This window comes from Podarcis muralis, chromosome 7 (genome assembly GCF_964188315.1).
Source record: "Podarcis muralis chromosome 7, rPodMur119.hap1.1, whole genome shotgun sequence".
Classification (NCBI taxonomy): domain Eukaryota; kingdom Metazoa; phylum Chordata; class Lepidosauria; order Squamata; family Lacertidae; genus Podarcis; species Podarcis muralis.
The window spans coordinates 33956710-33968790 of NC_135661.1; the positions used below are offsets into that span (position 1 = coordinate 33956710).

At 40.9% G+C, this 12081-nt stretch overlaps 1 protein-coding gene across 11 annotated transcripts in view; it reads left to right on the forward strand.

Annotated features, from left to right (window-relative positions):
- PHKB (phosphorylase kinase regulatory subunit beta) overlaps positions 1–12081 on the forward strand; it is a 135751-nt gene that overhangs the window by 105273 nt on the left and 18397 nt on the right. For 6 of the 11 annotated variants that reach the window (XM_077931513.1, XM_077931511.1, XM_077931514.1 and 3 more), the window contains 6 exons: positions 33–195; positions 1034–1115; positions 3363–3420; positions 7086–7176; positions 8311–8337; positions 11025–11227. In XM_077931513.1, the coding sequence (XP_077787639.1) occupies positions 33–195; positions 1034–1115; positions 3363–3420; positions 7086–7176; positions 8311–8337; positions 11025–11227 (624 nt within the window). Of the gene's footprint in view, positions 1–32; positions 196–1033; positions 1116–3362; positions 3421–5496; positions 5588–7085; positions 7177–8310; positions 8338–11024; positions 11228–12081 lie in introns of all 11 variants that reach the window. The other 5 variants (XM_077931519.1, XM_028740223.2, XM_028740225.2 and 2 more) reach the window with 2 other exon arrangements.

A 12081-nucleotide genomic window follows, 5' to 3' on the forward strand; every position in this document is an offset into this window, starting at 1 on the left:
ATTTGGGAGATTTCAATATTGTCTTTCTGCAGGCCTCCAGAATTTAAGAGTTTTGAGGAGCTTGATCTCCCAAAACATTCAAAAGTAAAGAGACAAACCAGCACACCACACTTGACTGAACTGGAACAACAGCCAGATATTAATGCTAATGACTGGAAAAACAGGCCGACTTACGAGATTCTTCAGAAACTGAATGTAAGTATAAAGGAAAAACTAAATATACTGTGACCCATCTGTGCTTTTCTCTTAAGGCATGCAGCTCACTGAAGAGGATAGACACTGGCATGCATCCTACACAATCTGTTTTATTTAATCTAAGCAAGCGGGAATGTTCATGAAATATTCCCAAACCTCACCTTTTTGTCAAAACAGAAAATATGGAAGATGATGATAATACAAGAGGAAACATAGAGTTTACCCTATCTGGTCCAGAGGTCTTCAAATTGGGTACTTAGCATGTTTTACCACAAGCACTGTAGAGGTTTCTCTAAGGAACTGCAATGTCAGGGATAGAATCTGGGAGAATCCAGTGTTTAATTTCACTATGGTAATCTTTCATAAATGTTGGAAGTCCTTGCCTATAACTCATTTAGGGATTAAGACCAGCTTTCCCCAACCTGGTGCTCTCCTGATGTTTGGGACTGCAATTTCTATCATTTTTGACCCCTGGAAATGCTGGCTGGAGTTTATAGGGGTTATGATCCATAACATCTGGAGGACTTCAGGCTAGAGTTTGGTGGTATAGAACCACAGAGTAACATTTACCACTCAGGATGTCCTACAATTTTTCTGACTTTGTTATATAGATCTGGAAGCTTTCAAGTGAGCATTCCTTCACATAGACTGAGTCTTTTTTCCTGTTAAGTGTCATTACCACCATAGGAAATGAGATAGAGAGTTGAAATTTCCGAAGAGACGCCTTCCTTAAATACACCTGGTTTTATGTACATAGCATCAATGAAAAGCAACTTAAACCTGTAACATTTGGCATTTCCTTGTTATTGATTTACATTTTATGGCTGTTCCTTATCAGGACTGCAACTGCCTAGCAAGCCAAGCAATTCTGCTGAACATTTTGCTCAAAAGAGAAGGCCCGAATTTCATCACCAAGGAAGGTATGATTGCAGGAGGCAATTTTGCACATCCATAGATGAACATGAATAATGGGTATGCACACTGCAAGTTGTGTTGCTATTTTCCTCTCCATTAAAGCACTTTCAATTTAAAATGGGAAACATGCATTCGTACACTGTAGAGTGGAATGAACCGTTAAATGTATTAACTCTCTTAAATAGTCTGCACACCATATGGTTGCCTGTTTATAATTCTGAGCATGTGGTTTGTGGGGGAAGAAGGTTTCATCTGCTATGGTAAGGTGAAGCTGGAATGCAGGTTGTGCATGTTTGAAATTGTAGAATCTTCACATTGGTTTTCTATACCAATGTGTTATTTTAATGTTGCTGTTGGAAGCTTAATACAGTTTTTAAAACTGGCTGCACTGCATTAAGAAGTGCAGAGACACAGATCAATTCACAGGTGCAGCACCCGCCCCCCCATATATTAGTCCTCTCTTTCTTTAAAATGTAACACATTTTGCAAAACATCTCAATGATAATATTTTGCAAGTGTGTTACACCTTGTCTGCCAAAAACAGTTTGTGCAATAAAGGGGAACATATTCAAACTTTTGGATCAATGTCACATCTGTTTAAAATGTATCTCTCTGTGACTAAGGAGATAAATTCCTTTCCATTTTCCAGAGGTAGCTGATTGCATTATGATGACCATCCCCGCGTTGCTAATGAAAAACATAAATCAGTATCAGAATGGCTGGTTCATAGATCTTATTTATTTTGTCTTACTCTTACTTTGTCCTCTATATAAAAAGTATCTGTCTGAGTTTAGCCACAGGAAGAATTTGCTACACCAAGTGAGTTTGAGTGCTTACTTGCATTGGCAACTTAAGAAATCAAGAGCCAAATTTATGGCTCAGTTCTCAGCTCTGAATGCCTTCCTTATGGCTTACAGCTAAACAAATAAAATTATTATTATTCCTCTTCGTGTCTATTTTTCCATACAAGTAGCTTAGCATATAAGTAAAAATAAAATCAATATTACAAAAAAACCCCAAAATAAAACAGATTCTGAACTCCAATGACATAACATTATTCTAAACTCCATCCAGTGAGCAGGAGGAAAAAATACTCATGAAAGATCAATCTTTAGGCCAAAAAGTCAGAGGTGCAGCCATCTGCTTCATCTCTACTAGGAGAGAGTGCCAAAGGTGTGGAGCCACCACCAAAAAGGCCCTTTCTATCATGGATGCCCACTTTACAAACCTGGGGGTGGACACACCAAGAGGGGCTCTGATTGAGATCTCATTGTGCGAGCAGGATGGTCGTAGACCTTCCATTAAGTAGTTTGGGCCCAATCAATTAAATTGGGGCTGGAAATGTATTGAAAGCCAGTACAGCTAGTATATTACATGTGTTCTTGAATGTGATGTCCATACACCCATCTGGACCACAGCAGCTGCATTTTCAACCAGCTGGAGCTCCTGGACTTTAAAGACAGATCTCCATAGAACGCATTGTCTAGCCTCAAAAACCTGTTTAGTTTTCGTACCAATTGATTGATTCTCCCCCTTGTTATGTTACAGGAAGCTTACACACACACACACACACACACACACACACACGAGAAACTATATAACAAGTAATATTATATAACTAATAGAAACTAGGAGTGAAATTCTTCAGTAGGGTTATAGTGAAAATCTGCACTGGGATTCTTAGCAATTGGGTAATTCAGTCCAGCTGGTTTGCTCCATTTTTAGCTTCTCTGACAAGTTCCATCAAAATGACTCTTGTGGCCCAGTTTGAAGAAACTGTACAAATAAGGGCTTTGGAAGAGGCTTAACTATTGCTTTGCTAGTGCAGAATCACAAAGCAACTACAGGCCTGCATCGCACAAAAGGCTCACCTTAGTAAAAACATTAGCAATTGGTATTCTAACTGCTTAGCTACATAACTGTACATTAGCTTACGAATGATAAGGGCAAGCTCTGTAGGTTACAATCGCCAAAGGATACCTGTTGCTCATCTGTTTTCTGCCAGAAACCAATGAAGTACGTAAGCAAAATGCGCGTATGCACATACATTTATGCTCCTGCATATTCATAAATGGAAAAGTGGGGTCCATCAGGTATTTCATATTGTGGACAGATTTGGCAGTGCTGCCCTTACACAGCAAGATGAAATGAGCTTACAGCATAGATCAAACGCATTATCCAGCTGCAGTATAACCTCTCCACCTTCTTTTCCTTTCTTTCTTTTTCTCTTTTTCTCTTTACTTCTGAATTAGGTACAGTCTCTGATCAGATTGAAAGAATCTATCGAAAAGCTGGCAGCAGAAAGCTCTGGTTTGTATTTAGTGTTCAGCTTCTTGTTAATATTTTTGCACTATGTTCGTTGAATTCTGCGCTACACGTTTACATCTAGTTCTCTGCAATTTAAGTAAATGAGCTACATGGGGGGGGGGGGTTTCTAATGCATACACTTTAATAATGTGTTTTTGTTCCTCTTCCGGCTGTGTGCAGCCATTACTTAAGTTTGTAGAAAAAGGAAGGTGGGGTCTTAAGTTCTGGCTGGAACACTGGTATATTATCTGGAGGCTCTTCCCCTTAATATCTGATGCTGAAGGATTCTCTATAGTTATTCAGTGGTAAGTGCACTCTGCATCTGGTGAGGAACACTTTCATCTCCTCTTCACAGTATTCAGAAGTGAGTGCTGCTTTTGAAAACTGACTGAGTCCTGATAGCACCTATAGGATGAATCACACTGTAGAGTTGAGTGCTGGTTAAGAGAAAAGGAGGGAAAACAACCAAGAAAGATGGCATTAACAGACAACTTGCACTATTAAAAAACCCTTTTGATTACTGCAGCGTGGATGTTATAAATTAGATAGGACCCATTCTTTTCACTTTGGGAATTACTGACTTGCTAAAACTGCTTTTGCTAAGCCCTTTAAAATACATGTTGGCATGCATCCAGTGCAGCACTAAGTAACTGTCCCATCAGCACAAGGATTTCTGCTTGCACAATGGAACTCTTTCCCTGCCCTGCCCCCTGCTTCCTCTCCCAATGCTCTCCCAAGATCTGCTCTTAAGGGTTGGGGGAGTCTGCAGAACAGATTTAGAAGGAGAGGAGAGGGGGGAAGTCCTTTTGTGCAGGCAGAAATCCTTGCACTGATAGTTGCTTACTGCTGCCTTGGATACAAGTCATTATTTTTAAGGTTCGTGCGTGTCATCTGTATTTCCTACCCAGTTATGATTGCTTTGATGCCTTGCTTCCCATGTCATTGCTTCACCCCAATACCTTTAGAATTAGATGTACAGTAAAACAGGAGGAATGTGCAGCTGTCTGGCCATCAGTCTTTTGAATGGGCTCCTCTGATACCTCAGCTGTGCAAGGAAAGGAGTCTAGTGATCTTCTTTTGGAAACCTGTTTCTGTCTCGGAATGGAATTAAACTGAGATGCTCTCAGTAAGCCAGTCAGTGGCCAGAATAACAAATGCTGTGTCTGGCTCAGCATTTCGTTAACAGCAGTGACCAGTCATATTTCTCTGGGTGTTCCCAAGGAGACCATGAAAGTGGCAGCTATTTCCCCTTGTTTGTCTGCAGCATCTGGGATCCAGAAAGATAACTATCTCTGTACATGGGGTTCCATTTAGCTATTGTGGCCTGTTCTCCCTGTAGTTATCTAAAAAGCTGTCTAAGTCAGCAGCTACCAACTCGTTGACTATGCCCTACCTCCACTGTCAGAGACAGTATGCTTTTGGATTCCAGTTGCTGGAAACCACAGGATGGGAGAGTCCTCTTGTGTTCCGGCCCTGCTGGCGGGCTTCCCATAGGATAAGCATCTAGAATGGCCACTGTGAGAACAGGATGCTGGACTAGATGGGCCACTGGCCTGATCCAGCAAGCCCTTCTTACGGCCATATCTTCCTAACAACATGTCGGAATACCGTATTTTTTGCTCTATAAGACTCACTTTTTCCCTCCTAAAAAGTAAGGGGAAATGTGTGTGCGTCTTATGGAGCGAATGCAGGCTGCGCAGCTATCCCAGAAGCCAGAACAGCAAGAGGGATCACTGCTTTCACTGCGTAGTGATCCCTCTTGCTGTTCTGGCTTCTGAGATTAAGAAATATTTTTTTCTTGTTTTCCTCCTCCAAAAACTAGGTGCGTCTTGTGGTCTGGTGCGTCTTATAGAGCGAAAAATACGGTAAATCACTTCTAAAGAATTTCATGGCTAGTTCAGCGTCCCCAGTGGGTGTTTCAGTTTCTGGTTCTCAAGACGCGCACACACCATTCTTCTCGGACATGCCTAACTAGCTCTCTAAAGTCCCTGGATCACTAGGCATATTTTGTACAAAATAAATGTGGAAACGGTCTTCCTCTTGAATTCCTCTTTCATAATTGTCATATGCCACATCTAGGTTGGTGCTTCGCTGCAGTGCGGCATACATTCAGAAATTCGCTGCCTCTTTAGCCCCCCATATTACAACTTTGGTAGTCCACGGGAAGCAGGTAAAGGGCATAGAGGTTTGGAGCTGTGCCGCTTGACATGTGCTGTCTTATTTGCATTTTGATGGTCTTTGCTTATGGTGCTGCTGTTTTATCTTTTCCCAGTGCTTGGCTCTTGATTTTAAGGAGTGTGTGCACCCGCCATCATACAAATCCACATCAATTTGGTTGATGGATTTTACGCTACCTTAGTGAAATATCACACACTCATTCATTAATGTTTGTGAAAAATAATAGTTGCAGTTACAAATCCTGTGTTGCGCAATGTGAAACATCCAGTTACTTCAGAAATATTGTTATGTTTGATTTTCTTTTGTAGAAAAGATAGCCGTGTCAATATCTATCACTCTTAAACACTGCAGCCCATTTTAAAACCCAGCACTTTACATGGTTTACGTTTTCACTGCTATGGTATATCCACGCATACACATAGAAAGTTATACTGTTCCCACATCATCTGCTGAAGATGACATGGTTTATCTGCTGCTGGGCTGTAACATTTCAGGTGTGGTGCTGAATATTTGAATCAAAAAACAAGTATAATGGATTCATTGCAAGCGGCTGTTGAGCATATATTTTGCCTGCTTGTAGAAGTGCATTTTGTTCAGTCTGAGAAGCAGAGGTTAAAAACCCTGGGTTAATATGATCATTATTTTCATGCTGTGAATGCTCCGATCACATGATCATATGTAGTTTTCAATATGTGCTGGCTGGCTGCATATATTTTTCATTAATGGGGAAGTGAGCTTTGCATATGGCAAGTTTAATCACTATCAAAATGGACCTACTGAATCCACCATAAAACACTGCTGTCTTTGGCAAGTGGCTACCAAAACCTGACCACTGAAATTCATTACCTACATATATGAGTGTGGTATGTTTAGTTTATTTTAAGACCAAGAGATTGTCAAGTGGTGTTAAATATGTCTTGCGTGCCCTGTAACTTTCCCTCACAACAGGAAACTTTCTGCTTTCTCAAGCAGTGTCTTTAGGAATCTGAAACGCTTCGAATTCCTATACAAAAAGGCAACAATGGCATTTGGTTTAAGTATCTTAATTCTTATTCAGAAGATCCAAAACAGAAGAGCTAAAACACCTATCTAATGAGAGAATTTTTTCTGAAAGCAAATTGCCAAGGAGGTCTGAAGCAATGAATGTTTTTTTCTTTAAATAATTTTTATCAAGCCATCATGTTGCAATGTCAGAGAAAGGAACAGCAATGTCTTGTAATGTTGTATGCAGTTTAATGAATTCAAAATGTGTTCCCAACATAGCCGTTTTTACAGTGTTCTTGTTTCAGTGCTTAAATAATTGAAGATTTAGCCTCTCCCCAAAAAAAGAGCTTTCACGAAAAGAGAACTCAAGTACAAAATACTGTATACATATTTTAATGTTTAGTTTGGGGATTGATGAAATATGGCAACACAATTTCAAACAGATTCTCGAATTCATTAAACTCGTGTTTGATATCCAGCAGGACTGCTCTGTTTTCTGCCCTTAGGTCTGTTGTGCGCTTCGCAGCAAGTCTTTTATGTAAACTAGTGGACAGCCTTGCACCGTCCATTACTAATGTTTTAGTTCAGGGCAAACAGGTAAGTCTGTGTTTTTCGAAACTGTTAATCAGATAAAACATTAGCTTTAGATTTCTGAAGATTCTTACATTAGTTGGCTTAATAAAAAGAGAGGAGCCTTTCAAAAAAAAAAAAAAAAGTAGCGTCCAATCTAGATAATGGCTGCTCTATCAAACCTTTTCATAGGACCAGTGCAAGCATCATGCTGGCACCCTGCTAACAGGGATTAGCAAATTGGTTTCCCTTCCTTGCTGTATTGCCGTCCCCACCCCTGTAGCACCCCCCCACCCCACGGTAAAGACATTTGCTCATTAAATGTAGTTCAGTGGGGAGAACATGTGAGAAAAAGAAATACTTTATAAGTTACAGCTTGGGTGATGGGTGGTTGTGCTTAACATAGAAAGCTAATAGTTAAGAGTTACTGGGTTGAAAAGGGAACACACATAGTAGGGGAGATTTATTTTTTACAGACGACCCACCAGGCCTCCAAATAAATAGATTTTGAGGGCAAGAGTAGGTGCTGTCCACTTGACAATTTGCTCTGTTTCAAGTCTAGAATCCCTGGGTTCAAACCGGAACTTAGCCCTGGGCATATTGTGTAGCCATGAGCAGGGTGTTGACCGTCTGTTGTTCTGCCCTGTTTAAAACAGGAACAGTGTGGCATGTCTTACACGAGTAAGGCATTTTCTTCATTACAAAAAATTGATGTAGGGGATATTATTATTTGTCATTCTGTGTAAGCAACATCAGTGCGCCTAAGGCTTAGTTTGTATAGTTGCATAGCCAAGGGTCAGGTCCCTACCCTATGATGCGTACAATATAAAAAGCAAGTAGAGGCAGGCGCAGCAAATTGGCAGATAGAGGGAGAAAATGGGGGATGCTGGGATGATAAGTGTAACAAAGCAGTGATTATTTGCTGCAATTGTCATTTTAAAGAGAATTTAGCAGCTATCTTCCAGGAGCAGGTAGAAACATTATTTCAAAATTTCCAAAAGGAAGCATTTTCTGCCTGCCTCCTGACACAACAATTTTAAAGGCTGACACGGTTGTATGATGCCCAAAGCTGTTATTGGCCGTCTAAATAGAAACTTTCCAAAGTAAGTAGCTTTGGGTGCAGTCTAATTTTTTTTCATAGGATTCTTCCAAACTTTGCAGTGGCTTTGTCAATCTTGGACAACAATGGTACACATTTTTTTTTTATTCTGGTGTGCTTATAACACATTCATTTAACATAATGCTGTCATGTAAACTGCTCACCTGAGAGGGAATTCAACCACCACCCTAAACACAGGATCCTGTGCCTTCCAGTAGAAGCATACCTTATAGCCATGCCACCAAGATTTTATCTGGCTGCCAACCAGCTCTTTGTACTTTCTACACCTGCTCCCAGCTAAGAACTGCCCACAGAGTAGCTTTACAGGAGAATGCATCCCTCCTAAGGTTGCTGACCTCTTAGTTGCTCTGGACACAAGAAACATAGGAAGCTGCCTTATACTGAGTCAGATCATTGTTCCATCTTGCTCAGTAATGCCTACTCTGACAGGCAGTAGCGCCAGGATTTCAGAAGGGGTCTCCCAGTCCAACCTAGTTATTGAACCTGAGACCTTCTGCATGCAAATCACGTGCTCTAAGCTACGGCTGCTCCCCAACTTTGCTTCTACCTGTTCCTCTATAGCATTGTTTCCCAATCTTGGGTCGCTAGCTGTTTTGGACTACAGCTCCCATCATTCCTAGCTAGCAGGACTGGTGGTCAGGGATTATGGGAATTGTAGTTCAAAAACAGCGGGATACCCAAGTTTGGGAAACCCTGCTCTATAGTATAGTTAGGTGCCTAAGTGGGTTTTTGAGTTTGCACTTGAACTCTAAGAAGATTTAAAATAATGATGGATGATGATGATGATGATGATGATGATAATAATAATAATAATAATAATAATAATAATAATAATATGGAGGAAAGGCAAAATCAAAGAGAGCAAGCAGATCATTGAGGAACAATAGTATACTTCAGACCTACTAGCTCTGCGTTGGGAGTAGTTTGCTGAGCTGGTTCTAAAAAATTAGCAGGTTTTTGGGGGGAGATGATGGACAGCAGTTTCTCAGGAATGGACAGAAATATGTCATAGCTCCATCAACACCCAGGGTTCTTTTGAAGGGCATGCTAGGGATTTAGCTTCTGGCATGCTGGTCCAATCAACCTCTTAGGGGCCAAACCAATTCAAGAGCTTAATTTAACCTCCACCAGTGCTAACAAGACTCTCAAGGCCATGTACTGTACTTTGAAGGTGCTTCCTTGAAGCATATTACAACTTTACTTAATATGCTAAAAATGTTTTCAAGCAATTATTCTTTATAAATTTGAAGAGTCTAGACTTTACAGAGTTTATAGTATGCCAAAAGTATGGATCACCCATGAAAAACAAGGGGGAAAGTAGATGTTTCGGCAAGGAATTGAATTTGCCTTTGACAAGCACCTCAAATGATTTCTAGACCAAAGGAAAAGGACTGACACTTGAGCATGCTTGTTCACAAAACCGTGGCTGTAATCCCAGCCGCTTGCCCTACAGGAAGGCAGTGTTGTTTTATAGGGGGCTTTTCCATCACAAGTGCACTGTGTAATCATTTTTTAAAATGTTATGCTTTTATGTAGCATGAGCTGGCACGGTTGGTTGTTGTCTGCTTTGGCTGAGAGCTTCCTTTTTCTTTTTCTCGGGGTCCAAGAGTCAGTAATGCTGCCTGAGCCTTAGCAATGGTTAGGGGAACAGATGGTAGGACTCTTTGCTTTCAGTTCCTGGTGAGAAGTGAAGCCTGCTTAGTAGGAACCTTGGGTGACTCTGATGCAGACATAATGGTCATAACTGTAGAGAAACCAGGGTAGCAATTTGAATGTCCAAATGAAGGGGTTTGTTAGAATGTCATCTCACAGCTCATGAATCATTGTTAAAAGGACGGGCAGCATTGCTGACACCAAGGGTGTGTCTGTATGTGAAGAAACAGATAGAAGCATGATGCCTTGTTAAGCAACCTAACATTAGGCATTGTAGCACTGTGTTAAAATGCAGAAGTGAAAATATGGAGGGGGCGGGGGGCTTTAAACACAAAGGGTCCATGATTATGCATCCGGCATCGCAGTTAGGTTTATACCTGCACCAGCTATGCCATGCCCACCCCAAGAACAACCTAAGTCCTTGGTTTGTAGCCTGCCATGCCATGACCCCCACCTCCAAGCAATCTGAACCCTTGGTTTGAAATCTGCATCATCCATGCCATGTGCCCCCAGCCCCTGAACAACCCGAACCCCTTGGTTTGTAGTCTGTTCCATCCATGCCACGCCCCACTCCCAGAACAACCTGAACTTGTACCTCCCTAACCCTTCATCTTCAACTCCTCTTCCCCTCTTCCCACCTTCCACTGGAATTTGCGGCAAAGTAAGGCCTTGAAGGCTGCCAGGGAGGCATTCCATGACTGTGAAGACCTAATGGTGGTCATAGACAATTTCCCTCCTGCTCCCCTAGAAGTGAACTAGAACAATTTTATCTTTTATTATACCGGGCAAGTTTTAATCATAAGGAATCAACAGGGCAGATCGGGCCACTTTCTTGAACACACATTCTCCCAAGTCATTATTTTGCCTTTTGGAATGATGCTTCTTTTCATTACAAATGCCTGTTTTAATACAAAATAACAAAGCCATGTAAACCCCCTTTTACCCATCGGCTTTAAATTTAACTCAGCTAATTATCCTCCCTTCTATCCAGTATTGATGCAAACAGGGAGAGTTGAGTCAAGGGGGTATAATGAATCAGGACTCTTTCACTGCTTTCCTGTTTCAGGTTGTAGTTCTAATTGCTGCTAATATATTCCTCTAGGTAACTCTTGGGGCATTTGGCCAGGAAGAAGAAATTATATCTAATCCCTTGTCTCCTGGTGCAATTAAGGACATCATCTACAACAAGTGTAATTTGCAGGATGAGAGAGAAGCTGTTCTTCAGCAAGAACTTGTCATTCATATTGGCTGGATCATCTCCAACTCCCCAGAATGTTTTAATGGAATGCTGAAGATCCGAGTGGGGTTAGTAAACCAATTTCAAATTTTATTCTCATGATCATCTGAGGAACCAAGTTGGCCTTTGCCTGCCTTCTAAAGTGTGCACACCAACAAAGCAGACAGGTTGCTCTCTTTGAAGGAAATAATAATTCAGAATATTAATGTTAGTGAATCAAGGTCCAGGACATGGGGGTCTGCTTGCCTTCTTGGCTGGACTGCTAGAGCACATTAAACCAACATGTCAATGGTCTGTCTCAACTCCTAGTTCTCTTCCAAGAGTAGGCTCTAACCTCTAAAACTCTAAAATACCTGAAAGGTAATCTCACCCCTTATATACTTAAGTATATGCTCTGCAGGTGAGGACCCCATGTAGATACCATCTTATCAAGAGGTTGGTTCTGCACAGTGTAGGAATTAGGACTTTAGTGGCACCTACCCTTCATAATTCCCTCCCCTTAAATATTACACAGGTGCCATCTCTGTTGACTTTTTGGGTGCCTACTGAAGATGGTCTTCTTCCAACAAGCCTATTCAGTTGAGATTTTTCCCATTCTGCACCTACTATACTGGAATTGCTTTTAAGATTTCTTTATTGTTTTATTGCTTCTTGTTTGCAATCCTGGGCTCCTTTGGTAGGACGACCAGGATATAAATTTAAAAATAGGTAAAATAAAATGACTTAGGCCCAATATGCCATACAGCTCACTTCCTCCCAAGTGTCTCATTGCAATTAGTCACTCAATCATTTTTTTAAAAAAAGTTTTGGATTGACTGATATATTGAAAAGGGCATTTCTCCTGTGTGAGAGAGAACAAGGAATATCTCTTCTAAAATGATACTTGCTGCCACAATTTGAAAACTTTCTATAGAGCTATTGT